The sequence below is a fragment of the Theropithecus gelada genome, chromosome 7b, assembly GCF_003255815.1.
Source record: "Theropithecus gelada isolate Dixy chromosome 7b, Tgel_1.0, whole genome shotgun sequence".
NCBI classification, from domain to species: Eukaryota; Metazoa; Chordata; class Mammalia; order Primates; family Cercopithecidae; genus Theropithecus; species Theropithecus gelada.
In genome coordinates, this window is record NC_037675.1 from 60,195,322 (window position 1) to 60,215,977 (window position 20,656).

Consider the following 20,656-nt stretch of genomic DNA (forward strand, 5'->3'; position numbering starts at 1 on the left):
GTTGGGATTCCAGGTGCCTGCCACCACACCCGGCTAATTTTTGTATTTTTAGTAGAGATGGAGTTTTGCCATGTTAGTCAGGCTGGTCTGGAACTCCTGGCCTCAAGTGATCAGCCCACCTCACCTCCAAAAGTGCTGTGGCTACAAGCATGAGCCACCACACCCGACCTATGTTTGGAGTTTTAAAAAATAGTCCCCTTAAGGCCAGGTGCGGTGGCTCATGCCTGTAATCCCAGTACTTTGGGAGGCCGAGGTGGGCGGCTGAGGTTGGGAGTTCGAGACCAGCCTAGCCAACATCAAGAAACCCCATCCTCTACTAAAAATACAAAATTAGCTGGGCGCAGTAGCAGGCACCTCTAACCCAGCTACTCAGGAGGCTGAGGCAGGAGAATCATTTGAACCCAGGAGGTGGAGGTTGCGGTGAGCCGAGATCATGCCATTGCACTCTAGCCTGGGCAAGAAGAGTGAAACTCTGTCTCAAAAAAAAAAAAAAAAAAGTCACCTTAAAAACAAAATTGGAATTGACCCTGAAATGTGAATTAACTGGAAGCTTCTTGTCTTTCTTATTATTTAATCATGTTTGTGGCTGGAGAACAGAAACAGAAACCCCTGTGGGGCTTGCACACTAGTCTGATGCCTCATTAGAGTAACCTCTTGTTTTCTGAGAACACTAGAATCAGCTTCTGCGCTTGGGCTTAGGGGTAAGAAGAATGAGTCACAGGTGTGACCTTGTCATCCTGAGGTCCCTCTCAAACACGTCCCTTTTGGACAGGGCCCTGATAAGCCCATATGTGCTGCTGTCCAGTCATGCCTCCTACTGACTCTCATCACGGCTGTGAGTGACCAGTTCTGAGCCCAGAGAACTCTCTGTCCTTGGATCTGAAGCCAGTAAGAATAGAGCTGCTAAGGCATCTGGAAAGGAGTATCTTTTCCTCCCATCCCTAGGGCATAGGCAATTTTCAGTAGAGACCAGAGGAGTTCCTTTAAGGGGAAGTTACACCATTAGATTCAGAGGCACACTTGGATATAACTAGAGGTTACGTTTCCAAAGTGGCACTTTGGGCTCCCTGTGCTGAAATCCAATTACTATTTTCTATGGTCACCTATATCTCATTCGCCATGGAGTGCTGTGAAACTGCAGCCTAGGGCTTGGAGGAAATGTCTGTGTTGCCTTTGTGAGGGTGAGTGACCTGGAGTGAAGAACTCAGAAGTCTGCCAGTGACACTGAGCTATTGTTATCATGTTAGAGAAAATAACCTGAGCCACTGCCCCTAGCTTACAAATGTTTTCCCATGATTATCAATTACTATTGTTTTTCATAATTTATCATGTTGGGAAAACACAACCTCAGAAATAGAATTTAATGAGTAGACCCAGTGAAATGTTGCTGTTGAACCATTTTAAAATTTAAGAAAAGAAATCCATTCAAGTAGAACATTTTGTTGCAGTAGTAGACATTTCACAGGGCCGTGTAAGAAGTGGTATATTCTCTAAGATCAGAAAAAATGCATTATCCTATAATCTTTGGCATGTCTCATGTGTTATATGCAGTATCAAATTAAGTGAAAAGTAGCTCTTGCCCAGGAGAGCTGCAACTGATGCTTTGGTGAACTGCCAGTTTCTTGCAGCTATGGCAGGGCCTTAAGATGATGAAATGTGTATTGTCTATCACTGGGTTGGGAACATTGTCAGGATTTTGCTGGAAACTCATATAGTGGGAAATGGAAGAGTGAAAACTGTGCTTTAAGAAGTTACTTCAGTAAGTGTATGTTCCTGGGAATCCTAGAGGTGAGATGACATCAGAGACTCAGTAAAAAATTGCTGGTGGGATGGACAGAGAGATGGAGTGAAAGGGGGCAGGAGAGTTAATGGGTTGTGCTCAACATGCTCTTACAGCAAATTGACCACGGAAGTGGATCATTGAGAAGTTTATGATTGGGTGACAGGTATTCATTACAAAAAAAGAAGACTGGAGGAAGAGCTGGTTTGGTTGGAAAGTGAGGAGAGGACAGTTTTGCATTAGATTGCTGATTTGTGATCATAGTAAGACAACCAGCCAAAGATCTCTAGCAGGCAAATTTAAAAGGTAGGTCTAGAACCATCAGAGATACTGGCTGCAAAGAAAGAACTAGGCATCATTCGCATAGAAAAGTTCAACAATGGACAGATATGAAAATATTATGCAAAAGAGTTTAAAAAATCAAGAGAAGAGCACTGAAGGGAAAACTTTTGGAGCAAGAGGGAGAAGGAGAGCTGGCAAAACACGTCTAACTTTTGCTACTGACATGATTATTCCAATAGTCTCCTGGGTTTAAAATCTTAAGACAGTTTTTACTCTTTATTCTTCTTAGATTTCCATATTTAATTGATCAAGACCCATTGATTATATCTCTAGGTGACCCTTATATTAATCTTTCTTCTCCATTAACAGGACAACTACCCTAGTTCTCATTTATGAAGAAAATCAAACTGAAACATAGGCCTAGAGTTTATGTGTTCTTGAACATTGCACCAGCTGGGATGTATTTCTGCATTTTTTGGTTTATTCATCTTCAACATCATCTCTAGAATTGACTTCTAAAATCGTTTTATGGTGTCACTGTCTCAATATCTTTCAGTAATTATTATTCACCTACAAGGTAAAATCCAAGCTTTTGGCATCTACTTTAAGGCCATTCCCTACACAATTTGGTCCTGGTTCACCTTTCAATGGTATTCTTTACCATTCTCCTGCTAGAATATGACAACTACACCACACTACTTACCAAATATACTATGCTTTTATGCCTTTGCTTGTGCTGCACTGTCTGCCTTCAATGCCATCTCCCTAATCATTTGCTACATCTGCCATGCCCTTCCTTCTTCAAGACTCAGGGCAATGTCACCTCCTTTAGGCAACTTTTCTTGATCTCCGTTCCTGTCCTTTGATGGAGATTATTTCCCCCTTTTCTATGTTCTCATTTCATTCATTCTACTGGGTATAATTAATTAAATACACAATAGTCTTCTTTCCAAGACTGAAAAACTTGAGGGAAAGAACCATGTTTTTGATGTCCTCATTGCCTGGTGAACTGCCTGATTCATAATTAGAGTTCAGGAAATGTTTTGTATATTAAAAGAAAGCAAAGAATGAACTGTCAGAAATATAGGAGGAAAAAACCAGGTTAGTGTCAGTGCAGGTAAGAGAATAAAGTTTTATAAAGTGGAGGTGAGCTACAGGACCAAGTGATTTCCGAGGAGGGAAGTTTGTTGCGTGATGATAGTCTCCACTTTCTTGCCACCCACTCATCCCTTAACCTCCTGTAGCCTGATTGTGTTTCTATATGTTAACTATAACTGGAAAGTCACCACTGATGTCCTAACCATAAAATCCAACAACTCTTCTTCCTCTTTATGCTGTCCTCAGCATGCTCCATGCTGGCCTTAGACATGCAGCCATGGCTAAGGTTGAGCAAAAGTGCAGTGGTCATAAATGTCCCTGGAACTGAGGAAGCTGAATAATGGTTGGTCAGGATGTTATAAAGGTCACTTTCCTGGTTGCTAATGATAGTAGCTGAGGTTTGGGTTGGGGAGATACATTACTACAAGTGGTAACATCATAGAGGAAGGTAAGAATAGAGCATCGGAAGTAAGCATGTGAGAGCAATGAGAATTGATGACCAGTGGCGGTAAAGGTGAGAAGGGGAGGCTGTCCAATGGTGGGAGAAGCATAGTCATTGAAGAAAGAGCTGTGGGAAGCATGATGTGTTCACCCAAGGAAGTGATTTGACTGAAGGGGGTCAGGTTTCAGCCATGGTGAGGAGCAAAGGGAAACATGGATTCAGATCATTATAGGAATTTCACAGGCTAATATGAAAGGGCTAGTGGGGAAAAGGACAGGGAGGAAATGGAATTGGAGTAGAGCCTGGATGGGGACGAGGTTGTGGGAGAACAAACCCAGAGGCAGGATTTTCTCCTAAAGTGGGAGGGAGAGTTCAGTGGTCTGTGGAGGCAGATTTTTATGGGTCTATTTTCTAAAAATGGTGATTGTTTATCTTCCTTTGACTATCATTTCATAAAAGCTTAGACATTTGAGCATAATCTTAGAATACAGAACAGTTCTTTGAATTGTATATACTTATTATATAATTATATATTTTAAATGATATATAGTTATCAGAAAGTAACTACATTGTTCTTATTATTTTCAGTTTGCTATATAATACTGAAACATTTGTCTATTTGCTACCATTTACCAGTAGTGTGACCTTGGATAATTATGTAACCATTCTGTGACTTGGTTTCCTCTTCTATAAAATGGGCATAATAACAGTATCAATAACACAAGATGGTTGTGAGGACTAAGTGAATTAATATTATGAAGAATACTTAGACAGTGCTTAGCACATAGTAAACTATTATTCATGAACCAGCATTTGGGGCCAGATGGGTAGGATAATTGAGATAAGGGGAATATGGCACTGGGCGATAGACTGAAATCACATGTTAGTGATACGAAAAGGGAATTTTGAGAGGCAGAATTTTGCTACTAGAAGGTATTTTAGGATTAACGATCTCTAGGTTTTCAGTGGAATGTCACAAACTTGGCTCCCTATGAGATTGGCTGGGCTCAGTGTGCTCTTGGATCATATTAATTAAATGAAAGATCGAGGCATCCTTATTTCCCCTCTACAGGTGGCTCTCCATTCTCGGTAGCCTTTGCTGTTTCCTCCTCCAGGAGATCTCCTGTATCCTGCCTTGGATAATAACTTCCATAAGAACATGGACCTCCATCTGTATAAGATTTGTGAGCCCCACAGCACCTAACACGGGGCCTTACATACTCACTGGCCATTATGTTTTAAATGAATGAATAAAATACCACCTAGGCCAATACGGCTTTCAGTCCTTCTTATATTCTCATTTATTGACTGGGTTTTCCAATAAAAAGTTTATCTTTACCCATTTTATCTGACATCAATGGGAAACGGTAGATTTCCAGATCGTTAAAGACTACCATTCTTTAAGTGCTAAGACTTTTCTTATTTTTGCTACTATATAATATAATGTACATATACAATATAATACATATACATGTAATATAGATACATATACACATAAAATACATTATGTATAATTTAATGATTATATATATTTATCTTTATTAAATGTATGTCCTTGGCTACTTAGAATACATAAAAAAGAATTCATTTTGATATATTGATAATTCAAGATAATTATTATCAATATCAGTGATTGAATTCCCTTAAAGGCTATTGAAGTGCATAAAATTGCCTCTAAGCTAAATGAGTTCTTCTGTCTGATTTTCATAAGAAGAGGAGAAAATGAAGTTTGTTGAGTTCAGAAGATGCCATCAGGATGGCCATTATTAGTACTTCCTGTAACACATGTGTTTTCTCTAGAAGCCTTTTGCCCTCCCCGTGTGCTGTATCTAACTGCACAGGAGACTGAGAGATGTAGCCTTTATTCTGGGTATCCATGTGTTCCCACAAACATTTGGGGTTTTTATTAGTCATTTACTTATTTGACAAACTTTTACTTAGGACCTACTGTATGTCAAACACTCATTTAGGTATTTGGGATGTATTTATGAACAAAGCAGGCAAAGAGTCTTGGTCTCTTGAAGCTTACATTCTTAGCAGGAAGAGACAATAAACAATACATTAGTAAATTTTATAGTATGTTAGAAAGGAATAAGTGCTATAGAAAAAGGTAGAACAAAAAAGAGGGTCGGGAATGCAAGGACAGGGGTCAGGACACAGGAGTAAACAGATGGTCAGGGTAGGCTTCATTGATAAGGTTTGAAAACCTTAAAGGAGCTGAGGGAGGGAGTTAACCATGCAGACATCTGATGAGAAATCCCCAAGGGACAAGTACAGCTGGAGGAAAGAGCAGCAAGTGCTGAGCCCTGGGGAGTCCCTCCAGTAAGAGGTGTGGGAGAAATGAAAGAACCTGCCAAGGACACTAAGAAGGTGACCAATGGGGAAAATCAAGAGAAGAGGATGACAAAAACGTGTGTAATTTTTTTTTTTGTTACAGCTGTGAAACTATCTATCCATACACTTTTAGAAGTGAGTGAATAAATTCAGTAGAGCCCAAGGGGCTCTCCTATGGCTAAATTAGTAGATGTAGTAACAACAGTAATAATAAAAATGATAACTATAAAGTTAACAGCAAACATTTATTGAGCATTGTTTACTATGTGCTGTGTATTTGTACCTTCATTAGTAGGGGAGGAAACAAGCATAGAGAGGTGATGGCGCATGCCCATAGTGCAGGTGCTTTGCGCTGACCATCTAATTTGGTGCTCAGAGGAGACTGGCTTTGTAGCCTTGAATCCCTCAATTATACCCTGAATAAATGAGACGACAGGGTGTGACTCTCAATTAGATGAGGTACTTCTATGCAATGTTTTTCCTTTTTTTGCCTATTAACTCAAGTAATAGACTCACATGCTGAGTGATTAGCTTTTATCTTCAAGTGACTCTAGGAGATTTTTTTTTTAACATGCCAGTTAATTACTGTGAAAATTTCACTTAAGTTAGTCACCAATTAGGACATATTCAACACATTCCTATGATGATCTCTTTTTAGATTTATCTTAGTGCCTTTCAAAACAGCTGATAAATGTTCTTCCATTTGCTGGCAGTTACTAATATTCACCCTCAAATTTTTCTTTTCTACACATCCCTCCCAGCTATCCCTTAGCATTGCCTATGGCAATGCCAGTTGAGTGTAATTACCATTTCTATTACTACCTCTAACCCCAAAGATGACAGTTCCTGAGAAGTGGAATCTGGGAGTTCTTGAAGTGCCTAACACATTTCTCACACTTTTTTTTTTTTTTTTTGAGACAGGGTCTTGCTCTGTCACTCAGGCTGGAGTGCGGTGCTATACACGACCCACTGCAGATTTGATCCCCTGGGTTCAAGTGATCCTCCTGCCTCAGCCCGTCACGTAGCTGGGACCACAAGCACGTGCCACTATGCAGCTAATTTTTGTATTTTTTAGTAGAGATGGGGTTTCGCCATGTTGCCCAGGCTGGTCTTGAACTCCTGGGCTCAAGCGATCCACCTACCTCAGCTGGGATTGCTGGTGGGAGCCACTGTGGCTGGACCCATTTCTCATACTTGTATTCTTTCTTGGCCATTTTAATTTAGAAGGTAGTAGGGCCGAACTAACATTTGGGGCCTTAGAGGTTGCTGCAGACAAAATATGCACAATTGAAGAGATTTTTAGAGTGAAAGAGATGGTTTCATTAAAAATGTTATAATGATAGAGTAGAGGTTGTCTTTTTCATTGTTCTGCAGGAATAGGCTTCTCATGTGTCCTAATGTATGTAACATTCTGATTAAAGGCCTTGAGGAAAAATTTGGCATGTGCTGTATTAACAAAGGCAAACTCCACTTACATCTGCCAACAGCTGAAAGGCAGATTCTTGTGGTAAGATCTCTGAACTATAAACAATGCCATAATAACACTTGTAATTTGCGATGTCATCAACTAAAATAAGAGACAATTATTACAAATTATATTGCTAATATTTTGAGAAACTGAGATCTAATGTTGCTAAATCAAATTCCTGTGAATTCCACAGGGCACTGAGCGCATTATAAGATTACCCTGTGCTCTGAGCGTGTCCTCATTAAGGCTGCTGGCTACTGCGTTTTTATTGCTCCCCTGGGAGGTTTGTTGCATTAATGCTGCCAATAAGAAGTCGTGTGTTACTAGCCTCCCCTGTATACAGGCCTCCCAAATAGGTCTGCAGCCAATGATATGCTAGATTAGGTTATGATGATTTGTCTTGCCATCTCTGTGAAAAGTGAAGGCAATTAGAAGTCAGTGTGAAGCACGGTCTAGCCATGTAAATATCTAAATAATCTCGTCACAAAAAGGAATGCTATAATAGGTCCAGAATGAAAGTATTGAAGGATAAGCAACTCAGTAGCATTAACATTTTAGATTGGTGCTCACAGAGTTTGCGCTTTTGTCGTCACCATCACTATTGTGTAATTACTGTTAGAAAGGGCTACTAAGCACTTACTGTGAGCTAGGCACTGGGCAAAATGCTTCACATGCATTATTTGATGATCCTTACCAAACCTTATTAATCCAGGTGCTACTTTCAGCCCCATTTTACAGAGAAAATAACTGAGGTTCCCAGTTTACAGACTATGTTTATAGCCATGTGGTAAAGAAGAGGCTGAGCTGGCATTTGAACCTAGATCTTCTGGACTCATGAGCCTTCATTATTAACCATTATGCTATGCTGCCAACTTTATAGAAAACTTATAAATATGGCAAGGAAAACACCAACTTAGAATAGTTACAAAATCTTTGTTTATTGGCTTTTGTCTAGTAGGTTGTAAGAGTTAAAAAGTAAAGAATAGAGTTTTAAAGTATTAGAAGATGACAACCTTCTAGTAATAATTTTATTTATCCAGTGTAAGACATATTTTTTCTAATTTCATTAAAAATTACAAGACAGGTATCATTATTCACCAATAAGCAAACAGAGAACCAGAGATTTAAACTGTTCAAGGTCATCCAAGTAGTAAGCAGTGGAGCCAAGATTTGAAGCCCCATCTACGTAATTCCAAACCTTGAATGCTTTCAGCTTCCTCCGACAACCTCCACTGTGTGTGTGTGTGTGTGTGTGTGTGTGTGTGTGTGTGTGTGTGTTGGGGGGTGGTGGGATGTGGGTGCATTATTTGTGTCTCTGAGAATAGTGAGTTATGTGTGAATTTTCTAGAAATACCCTACTAGTCTTATAATAAAAAGTTTACTATAAAAATTCTTGGATTTGGAATAAGCCTCAAAGGCTACCTTCTAAGACCAGCAACTCATTTGATGCTTGAGTGTGTCCCACAGTCACCCGATCAAGTGAGTCTCCGGTTTTTTGGTTTTTGCATATCCCAAATGTTGAAAAATTTATTGCCAAATCAGTCCTTCCATATTCTGACATCTTTTACTACAGAGTGTCTAGCCTGGTCTTCCTCTTGCTCCCCTCTCTTGGTCCTGGTTCCAAACCTTTGAAATGTACAGAACAAGTCTAATGAATCTTCCACAAGGAAACCATGTGAATATTTAAAGATGGCTATTTTGGTCCACCTTGAATCTTTTCTAGTCCTCAAGACCTCCCATATTCTTCAATCATTCTTCTTGTGAAATAGATTTGGTTCTTTCTTGATGCCATTTAATCTGAGTTTTGGCTGTAGGAAAACGCAGATGCTTCAAGGGATCCGTTCATCTTCTTAGAACATGATGCTTAGGATTAATCACTTTTCTTTAAGTGTGGTCTTACCAGAATAGACCAACAGAGCATGTCCATAACTTTGTTCTTTCTGGATACCACATTAGCATCTTTCGTGACCTCTCTCTAAGCTTTTTCTTATATGATGCTGTGAAGTTATACTGCCTCTAGCCAACGGATGTGCAATTGCTTTTGAACCTAACTACCAAACTTTTATCCTTATTCGGTTGTATCATGTTATATTTGCCTTTAACCCTAATTCTGTCATTCAACATATTTATCAACTCTTCTAAGTAGTCAATATTCAGTGCAGGAGACAGAAACCTCTCTAGAGATTTTCAGCATGAAGAAATTTCACACATACTATTAGGTGCTTAACAAATACTGGAAGAATAGATTTTAACTTGAGCCTTCGGAAATAACTCTCAGAACATTACAGAATTGTCCCAACAGAGGAGTTACTACCTCCAAGGCCACTTCTGAAGTTGTGCATTCAAGAACACAAAGTCCTACCTGTGATCTAGGAATGACAATGCTACCACCACTGCTGCTGTCGCACCTTTTGACACCTAGAAAGATATCGAAGAGACGCTGAAACACTGCTGCAGAAGAGCCTCACATCTCCATAGCCTTTCTGTGAAAAGTGGAACACAGAAATACCAAAAAGAGCAGAAAAGTGGGATCTGCTTCACTTCCATCCTCCACATTTTGCATGAGAGGGGCTAATTAGGCAATTTGTACCCAGAATCCTAGTTACAAGAGTTGTTTGCTTTTTCTGTTTTTAAAAGTTCTCCATAATCTTCAGCCAGAAGGAAGGTAAAATGGAGATTGAGCAGCCCAACCCCTAGTATCTGTCACATTTCCCAATTGTATGTGATCTACAAATTTAATATACTTTACTTCAGGTGAATGAGTATACTGTGTATGTGAAATGTGTGTATATGAGAGATAGACAGAATATGAACAGCGAGACACTCAGGTCATTGATAAAAATCCTTTTTGGCATGGTACTAGAATTTTCTGAAGTTTTGTATGAGTGATATCCATGGGTGTCTTTGGGACTACAAGGGTTGAATTTGTTCAGCTATCTCTTCTGATATTATTTATGCCTTGCATAATTCAAGAGCTTTCAAGAGGAGCTTCATAGTCTCGAGTGGAGTTTCTTGGGTTGTTGACTTCTCCTGCTCTACACTGGAGGGTCTCTCCGAGGGAGGAGTTGAAGTCTCCTCTGGATGTTGAATAAGTTTGTGTGTGCTGTCACTACTGTGTGTCTCAGGGCCACAACTTCAGGGGACATGAGTTACAGTGCATTTGATATTGTGTTCCAGAGAGCTACGTTCACCCAGAATACTATGTAAGTTGTGTTCCTTGAAGCTGGGCAAACTGGTGTCTGAGTAGGCCATTGGATAATGACAGCTTGTGGTTGAGCTTGGTCAATTTCATGCTATCTAGGGAAATTAGACCTGCATACATCAGTTACATTGGTCTATAACATTTCCTCCACCTACCGGTTTAGTGACCCTGTTAAAAAAGAGAGATGAAGTTAATTGAATAAGGTTCTTGCTGGATTCCCATCACTTCTGCTTTCTCTTATAGTTACTCCAAAACATCCCTGTAACATATGTTTATTGCCCCCAAATTAATGTCAAGTTCTCCAAGATCAGTTATAGAACTCCACTTTCCTTCTTTGAAAACCAGGTCTCCATTGGTTTATCATCGGTTTCTTGCCCATTTCCTTCTCTTCATCTGTGGTAAGTACTGTTGAAACCCCTCTCACACTGCCTCAGCTCTCACCATTCTTAGCAAGCCTATAGAGTTCTATCACAAGCACCTAAAAATCTCTACCAGGGTTTTTTTTTAAGGCTCAAATGATGGGGAAGGTTGGAATGGTGGAGAGTCAATGACCCAGAAGGAACTTTTGGCTACTGACTGATAGAGTTGGAGGTGATGTCCCAGCTTCCTTGTGCCATGGATGGGACCACTCCTAGACATTTTTACACTGTCTCACAGAGTTCTCTGGCAGGATGGAGCCCCAACTGTCTGCAGAGGTCACTTGCTCAGTAACTCCCCCTATATTGTCTTTCTCTTTTCTCTCTCTTTTCCTCACTTTCTTACCCATGCTTTCTGACATCACCTCCTAAATAAAATGCTTGTATGCAAATCCTTTGCATCTACTTCTGGGGAACCCATCCTCATGCATTTTGTACTTCAGAAACCCCATCTGGGCTGTGGTGATTATTCCCAATCATCCAGAAACCCTGGGGAACCTTCACTGGAATTAGAGGCTCCCTTACAATGCCCCTGCTATATGGCCTTCTTCTCTATCCAATCTGCGTTATCCTTTTCCATCTGAAGGTCATCATTCTTAAAGATAACAGAAGATAGATATTCACCAGCTGCTCTTGTTAACACTCAGCTGTAACTATTCTACAACTGACCACTTAAAAACAAGTTTATTGCTTCATTGCCAATGCTGAGTATCACTAAAGTTTCCATGGATCACCTTCAGTGTTTTCCTTAAGTTTCGGTTCAGTTAATACCAAAGTTAACATACTTTTTTTTTTTGGTCATTGTTCATAGAAGTCCATGTCATCCTCTTGTAATTACTTGTAGTAACATCTCTCTCTTACTATCTTTGTTTTTAACATGCTTTTGAAAAATGAATTCATCGGAGAGTTCCCTATAGTTTAAAAGAGAAGGAAAGGTCTAGAGAGTAGAGAGTAGTTATTGGGAATTATTAATCATCATTACACTTTGAAGCCAGCTTATTGCTTCAGGAGTAAAAAATAAGGGTTGCTCAAAAAGGCGTACTTCTCCCCCCTCCTCCTTCTTCCATCAGTACCCCCCAATGCTTTGAGTTATATGGACTAATCCTATTTGGCCAGATAGAGGTATGGGTTCAAGAATTCCCTCCATCCTGTGAGAAGAATGTGGAAGAACATTATTATAAAGATTTGTATGTAGAGGCAAATTTCAACACCCTTTAGATAACACTCACATTCATTTCTCTCCATCAACTGAAGTTACCGAGCTGAGTCAGATTATCCTCTGCTGCATTCTGTGGCTACTAATTTTCACATTATTTTGATGCTTTTGGTCTCCTATCAGAGTCCTTATCGCTCTGTACTGCAACTGTATTTGGCTTGCTTGTCTCATCCCTTGAGTTGTGAGATCTTGGAAACTTCATCATAGTTGTGTGCCCACTGCCCAGTGTAGGGTCAGGGACATGGTGGTTACTCAATGCACATTTGTTGGACAAAGCAGAGCATGCCTGGCACATGCTACTCAGGAAAGACAGGCCTTTGTACAGCATAGGTAACTGACCTTGGGAAGCAGAATTTTCCATGTAAAATCTTGAGCTTGCTACTGGTTACTGAGAAACCGACTCAGTGACTGGCATCTTGCCATACTTTGTAATCCTCTGGAAATTACATTTTGAGAACACAACCTCCCCTTTGTGATGCGCAATTAAATAACACATGACTGACTGAATAGAAATTATACAGGTATTTTGATTAAAAAATGTTTCGAGCACTTTCAATTTCAAAATATTTTTGATATTCATGACACATTAGTGTTTGTTTATAAAGGTGTCTGTACTTCCTGTCAAATTCTATTTGTGAATTCGGACACGAGTAATAGTGCTCAAATGCTGGTCATGTAGAATCTGATCTCTACCTTCTTGCTAAGGCAGGGCTGTGAGTGGCAGGGTAGAAACAAACCATGGTATTATCATCAAAAAAAGTCTTCATTTGAAGTCAATGAAAAAAATACTAGCCCAAGAATTTGGGTCAAAACTCTTCTACTTGGAGAAAATACGTACTTCTCTTTGAGAGTTCTTTAATGGAATGTAAGCTAATAGTGAAAGTGAAATTGAGGGTTTATTAGCATAACCAGGGTCTTCTGTTGTCCCGTTCATATCCCATGCCCATCTGCTTCAACACCATTGCACAATGAATCTGTTGCATTTTGTGAGATTTTTCTCTTCTTTAGTGGTATTTTGGGAAATTAGAGTTGGCTCTTTCATATAGTAAAGCTCAGAAACCTTCATCCTCCCTGAATGATACTGGTTTATCACACTGCTTTTGAAAGGAGCTGAAAGAGTTGTGGACTTAGCAAAATGTAGAGTCATTAAGGATTTCTCAGACATATTTAAGCATGCTAATACTCTAAGAATGATACTTTAGCAGAAACATCTAATGTTTTGCCACTAGGTTATTTACAATACTAGATGAAGTTCAAGGAGTCTTTGGCTTTGCTTTTCATTTCCCTACAAATTATTTTCCAGCCTCTGTGGATTTTCTGAATTTTGTCTTTGTGCTCCTCCCAGAACTGACCACAGGAGAAGACTCCCATTCAGACTCTTCGTTCTCTGGTTCAGAGGTTTGATGTAATGGTTGTCTCATTGTATATGGTCAGCCATAGCACATATTTCATCCATTGCAGAGCTGTACTGTGAGTTCCAGAATAATCAATCTTTGAATCTTTAATTTCATTCATATATGTGAACATTCTAAGAGTACAATTATATCCAAACACATTTTTTTTTTTCACAAATAGCACTTTTTATTTGACACTAACTGAAGTCTGAACTTTAAACAGATTCTTGGACTGGTGGTTCATATCCATCAGCTCGTTCAACTTTAGCACCTGTCTCGTCCCCAGTGGCTTTTCCAGAACTACTGCCTTCACCGTGAAGCTCCATGAGCTTTCCCAATTCAAACTTGGGCTTCTTCAGCATTTTAACTTTTCTAACGAAGACATCATGGAGAGGATAAATAGATTGGCAAGCCTTTTCTATGTCTTTTCCAATGCTGTCTGGAATCAATTTATTGACCACTTCTTTCAAGTCATTTGTCTGCACCTCTCGGGTCATGATTTCCATCATCTTCTTCCGGATTTGGCGGACCTGTTGGTGCTGAGCATAAGAGGTCTTCCGTATCTGATTGTTGCGTTTTTTAGTAAAACCAACACAGAACAGACGAAGCAAGTAACCATCGGTAGTCTTGACATCAACATGAGCTTCAATCATTGTCTGCCACTTTTTGACCATGGAACACATTTTGTCACGGGTAAGATCCATGCCATGGAAGTTAGTCAGGCAGTTTTTGCCCTGAACATCTTCAGTAATCAGCTTGAATTTTCTAAATGCAACTTCATCATTCTGCAAATCAGCAAGACTCACTTCAAACACACGACCCTTGAGACCATCAGAAGCAATTTTGGTTCCTTGGGTCCTGGTGACGAGCGTCTTTCCAATATTTCTTATATTGAACATAGCAGGTGCTTTCACATCATACCAATCTTTCTTAGAAAATGGATCAACCACTTTCTTCTTGGCTCCCTTTTTGCCGCCTTTCGTAAGGCGCTTGTTCTTGCCAACCGCCATGGTGCTGATCGGAGAGCCGAAAGGCCCAAACACATTTTTAAAACTTTGATTTTTGTTTAGATTATACCAATAGACAAAAGGCTAGAAAATATGATCAAGAAAATGTGCTAATCTTTTGGAAGTCAGTGGAGTTCGATGGCAGCAGAACTATTGATTAAAAGTCCAGTTCTAGATCCTTGAGGATAAATCATGCTCCTATAAAGACACATTCACACACATATGTTTATTATGGCACTATTCACAATAGCAAAGACTTGGAATCAACCCAAGATGTCCATCAATGATAGACTGGATTAAGAAAATGTGGCACATATACACCATGGAATACTATGCAGCCATAAAAAAGGATGAGTTCATGTCCTTTGCAGGGACATGGAAGAACCTGGAAACCATCATTCTCAGCAAACTATCATAAGGACAGAAAACCAAACACCCCATGTTCTCACTCATAGAGGGAACTGAACAATGAGATCACTTGGACACAGGGCAGGGAACATCACACACCGGGGCCTATCAGGGGGTGGGGAGGCTGGGGGAGGGATAGCATTAGGAGAAATACCTAATGTAAATGATGAGTTAATGGGTACAGCAAACCAACATGGCAACATGTATACATATGTAACAAACCTGCACATTGTACACATGTACCCTAGAACTTAAAGTGTAATAATAAAAAAAATAATTTAAAAAAGTCCAGAGTCAAGTGTTTATACTTTGTAATTCAACAAATTACATTGATTTATTAACTTTATTACACTAATCCTAGGTAGGATTAGTAGACAGATAAGTAAACAGAATAAATCACATTAGTGTTCTGAAGACTGTGATAGATATAAGATTCATGAATACATGAAACAGGGACAGCCAGCCCAATTGTTGGTTTTAACAATAAACCCTTTTATTGAGTGTTTATTATGTGTCAAGCACAAAAGTACTTTATATACATTAATTTAGCTGCAGCTTTATGCACTCATTTATTTCATAGACAATAAACTTAGTATGGTCACTGATGTTGCCACCAAATTTGAGCACCACTTTTGCTGGCCAACTCTTACTTGCCATTTATCATGAAGTTCGATCATAGCAATAGCTTTCTGACATACAAGTTGGTTAGAATTAGAACCATACTTGGTATAATTCATTTCCTCTGGACCAGACAAAAAAGGAGGACTGATTACAATAGGACTGCTAAGCTAATTATTTAGTGGCAAGCTGTAATTCCAAAACCACAAAAGAAGAAGGCAAAAGACATTCTAATAAAAATATGCTTCAGCAAAGCCTTAGGTCATATGGTATAAACATTTGCAGGATTTTTGTTTTGTTTTGTTTTGCAGCCTAAGTTCCATGCTATAATCAGAAATACGTGGCACATTTTGAACAAAGTAAATATGTACCCACCAAAGTGTCAAAATGGAGCTGCCAACCAGACAAACCCTAGAAATATGTAGTCACTTACCAGGCAGAACACAGCTACATGTGTTCCCAATGTGGAAGGCATTCTGGATGTGTATGCATCCACATTTATACATGAGGTTAGTTTCACTGTCAATGTAGCATCAAAAATGGGAGATGGTAATATGCAAATTATAACCTTTCAATACAGGAATGCATTGTCTTTATTTTTGTTGTAGTCATTAAAAGTGAACACAAACGGCTGGGCGCGGTGGCTCACGCCTGTAATCCCAGCACTTTCGGAGGCTGAGGCGGGTGGATCACAAGGTCAGGAGATTGAGACCATCCTGGCTAACACGGTGAAACCTCGTCTCTACTAAAAATACAAAAAATTAGCCGGGCGTGGTGGCGGGCGCCTGTAGTCCCAGCTGTTCGCGAGGCTGAGGCAGGAGAATGACGTGAACCCGGGAGGCGGAGCTTGCAGTGAGCCGAGATCGCGCCATTGCACTCCAGCCTGGGCGACAGAGCGAGACTCCGTCTCAAAAAAAAAAAAAAAGTGAACAAAAACTAAACTTCTAATAAAATCTTTGCATTTCAAAGGTATAGTTTTGACAACCATGCAGGGATTCTAAAGATGTTTTATTTTTTCCGAATCTCCAGTGGCCACCCACCTTTTCTAAGATTGCATTCCTCCCGACAGCTTGGAATTGCTTTGGGGTCAATATATTTTATTCATTACTGATATCCTTCAAATATTCACAAGTAGAAACATATTGACAACCTAATTATTGAGTTGATAACTTGTTAGGTGGAAACGCAATTCCTGAGAAAGAGAAAGCAACACTGATTCTTCCTTTTCTCAAGCAACACCACAACACAAAACTGAGCAAATCTACCAGTGGGGCAAGAGCCTAGGATCGATAAAAATGTAGGTTCCCATCTTTCTTCTTCTTCTCTCCCTCCTGTTTCTCCAGGAGAACCTGCCTCCTCCCCTCACCTGCCAGCTTTAGTTGCTGGTGCCCAGATCATATCGTGGAATCATACAGGTGTAAGTTAAAAATGAACTTACAGCAAATGATTCTGTTTTGATTCCCTACCCAATCCACACTCTCCCCTGTCCCCTCTATGTCATTCCTGGCAAGTGGACATGAAGCCCCAGGTGAGAGGCAAGCATCTGTGTTCAAATTACCATTCCCCGTTTGAATGACTTTGTTTGCAGGATCTTCTGCTTAACTAAATTTGCACCCCACTCTCCATGCACTTAAAATCCCTTTAAAATTTGTTGATCCTTAGTCATCTCCCTGGAGCTCCTTCTATTTATATACAACAACTGGTTTCCAAATATTTAAAATGAGCTCTTGTAGCCCCTCTAGTTTTTGTTCACTTACTTGCCTCACTTCCCACAGGCTGAACACTCCAGTTACCTGGACTTTTCTCATATGATATGTACTCGAGCTCTTTATGCCCAGATTTTCAGGGGGTGATTTACTATCTTAGCAGGCTATCAAATCTCTGGCTATGCACCTCCTCACACCGTCCCCCTGCAGCCACAGCTGATCTATGTCTCAGGTTGACTTTATATTTCAGTAGCCCTCTTAGGTTACAATTTTTCTTCCTAAAAACTCATGCTTAGCTCCTCTGAGGACCCAGGTGTATGACTTGATGTCTCTGCCACTCTCTTCTTTTTGTGCATCAGTCTAGGCTGTCAGATTTAATTTTTGTTTTAATTTTTCATTTGGAAGCAATTGGTCAGTGTGCCTTTTATATCCTTATTCATTCCCATACAATTGTTGAACAAGACTGAGTTAAGCACAGAATTCAGTAAAAAGCACTGGCTAAAAAGAGCAGTCTCAGGAGTTTGGCAGATTTGGGTTAACCTCTCAAAGTTCCCATTTCCTCACCTTTAAAATGCTGGCACTAGGTCTGCCCTCACAAAGTGGTTGTGTGGATTAAATTAGATAAAGTGTCTAGCACATCATCTAGTCTACAATAAGGACTCATAAAATAAATGTTAGCTGCACTTAGTATTTCAGTATCATGAATGACCTTTTATAAATGCTGATGTCCTTATAAACATCTTCTCTGGACCCTGTTGTATTGAGAGGAGGTAAAGAGCAAGGCATCCTGGGTCTCTAGGGATGCTAGATAGTAGAGGTTGAGAGCAGGGAGTCTGAAGCTCCAGCGTGGCTGCTCACTGAGTGACCCAGGCAAGGCATTTCGTCTCCCAGGGTCTCAGAGTCCTCATTTGTAAAATGGGGATGATAGTATTGACCCCTACAGGGCTGAAAAAGTGGGATACTTTTCCTTAGCTGTCATAAGGGTCATGGCCAACACACCCATAAGGAAAGGTAGGTTAACAAGAGAAAACCATAACAAATAGATTTAGTCAAAGTTTTTTGTGATATGAAGCTTCAGAAATGAAGACTTAAAGACCCAGGGAAAATTGTCTATTCCTATGCTTAGGTTCAGTGAAGAATGGACAGCTGTGTAGAACTGTGATAGGAAAAAAAGAGTATGATCCAATGATAATAGACTGAGAGGGAAATCCAGCAAGGCCTGTCTGTTTGGAGCCTTCTTGGCCTCTCTCTGCGGCATTCCTTTCCTCTGGGTACGGGTCAGGACACCTGTCATATGGGAGTCTTCAAGGGAGAAGGGAGAAGGTCACAGAGTGACCTCTCTAGGTTTTACTGACTTGCTTTGGGAAGAGGAATTCAAGTGTCGAAGATCTACCTTGGGGCACAGAAATTTTGGTTTATATGAATTCTTTGAGGACAGAGAAAGGGGCAGGAGACAGGAAGATGGGAGAAGGTCAGAGAGACCTTGCCTCTGAGGCCCCTCCAATGTCTTTTGGTTCAAAATACTCAGCATGCCAAGGTTCCATAGTTTTAGGGTGTAATGTTCTGAGCCCCGACACTTCATGGGGCACTGTGAGGATTTAATGAGCTAATATATGTAGAACAGCACCTGGCACAATAGAAATAATAGTGTTTGTTATGGTTGTTGTTGTAAAGGTATCCATATGTTCACTCAGGATTCCTACTAACTGTTTGTTTTCTAGGCAAATCAATTCTGGCATGTTAGGGTATTATGGCAAACTAGATCTTCAAACAGTCCACATTTTGGGAAAGATTCAGGGAGAGAAAATCAACTGAAGATAACTTTTAGTATCAATATGAATAATTTGATATCCGGGGATGTTATTGATGTCTGGGTGGTGTTATGTCAATGACAGTGACTATCAACTGTTGTTATCTATTAAATCTGAATCTAAATGAGAATGTAGGAGAAGGTGAGACTGTGTATAGCTTTCTTTTTTAGAAAAAATATACTTTCCTATATTTCCCAAATTTTCTGTAATGAGCACATATTCATTTTAAAATTCGTAAAAAAAAAAAAAAAAAAGTTGTTTTAAAAATAAAATAGGCCAGGCACGGTGGCTAACTCCTGTAATCCCTGCACTTTGGGAGGCCGAGACAGGTGGATCACGAGGTCAGGAGATCCAGGCCATCCTGGCTGGCATGGTGAAACCCTGTCTCTACTGAAAATACAAAAATTAGCCCGGCGTGGTGGTGGCGGGCGCCTGTAGTCCCAGCTACTCGGGAGGCTGAGGTGGGAGAATGGCGTGAGCCTGGGAGATGGAGCTTGCAGTGAGCCGGGATTGCGCTGCTGCACTCTAGTCTGGGCAACAGAGTGAGACTCCTTCTCAATCAATCAATCAATCAATCAATAAAATAAAATAAAATAATATAAAATCTAGGTCTTTCCATCCTCCCTACCCCTTACAACCCCACTAATGTATTGAGTCCCTGCCATGTGCCTTGTTTGTTTCTTTGCTTTAACAGGAAAATCTGTATTCAAAGTTATGTACAAATTCTATTAAGTTAAAGGAATTGGAATATGACCCTCTTTTATGACATTTAAAATTGTAGATTGCTTCATTGAGAACCCTGATTATCAGTATGTAATCCTGATATGAAATTTTGAAGTACTTAAACAGTTAGTTTCTAAATCAATATCACACTTTCATCTTCATTCACAGCCATCGCCTAGGCAGGCAATCAAAGGATGTTAATGGATAAGTGTTTCAGGCAGAATAATGGCCCCCAAAGATGTTGACCCCAGAATCTCCGGAACCTGTGCATATGTTACCTAGGGACTTTGCCAATGTGATTAAGGTTAAGAACTTTGAGAAGGGAAGATGACCCTGGATTATACAGGTAGGCCCAATCTAATGACATAAGTCCCTAAAAGCAAGGAATATTTCTCAGCTACAGAGAATCAGAGAGTTGGCAGTATGGACTCTACTGTCACTGACTTTGAAGACAGAGGAGTGGGGTCATAAGCCAAGGAATGAAGGCAGCTTCTAGAAGTTGGAAAAGGCAAGAAAATAGATTCTTCTCTAGATCCGACAGAAAGGAATCCAACCGTGATGACACTGGTTTTAGTCTAGTGAGACCCGTGTCCAATTTCTGACTTATAAAACTGTAAGATAATAAATGTGCCTTGCTAATCTATGAGGTTTGTAGTAATTTATTGCACCAATAGAAAACTAACACAATAAGTAAAGACTGCTAACACCTTATAGTATGCTTATATTTCTCAACAAGGCTTAAGCAAGCAGT

The 20,656-nt window shown here is 40.0% G+C and overlaps 1 protein-coding gene across 3 annotated transcripts; it reads right to left on the reverse strand.

The window, feature by feature from the left end:
* Positions 1–2,934: 2,934 nt before the first annotated feature.
* On the reverse strand, positions 2,935–14,664 carry LOC112628543 (40S ribosomal protein S3a). 3 transcript variants are annotated; one of them, XM_025391458.1, is made up of 2 exons: positions 13,835–14,664; positions 2,935–2,949 (listed from the first exon to the last, which is right to left on the reverse strand). In XM_025391458.1, the coding sequence occupies exon 1, from the start codon at positions 14,640–14,642 to the stop codon at positions 13,848–13,850; it is 795 nt and encodes a 264-aa protein (XP_025247243.1). In that variant the 5' UTR covers positions 14,643–14,664; the 3' UTR covers positions 2,935–2,949; positions 13,835–13,847. The 3 variants fall into 3 exon arrangements, with proteins under 3 accessions (XP_025247243.1, XP_025247244.1, XP_025247245.1); XM_025391459.1 differs by lacking the exon at positions 2,935–2,949 and having other exon boundaries at positions 13,794–14,593; positions 14,633–14,660; XM_025391460.1 differs by lacking the exon at positions 2,935–2,949 and having other exon boundaries at positions 13,801–14,144; positions 14,373–14,663.
* Between the last annotated feature and the right edge of the window lie 5,992 nt (positions 14,665–20,656).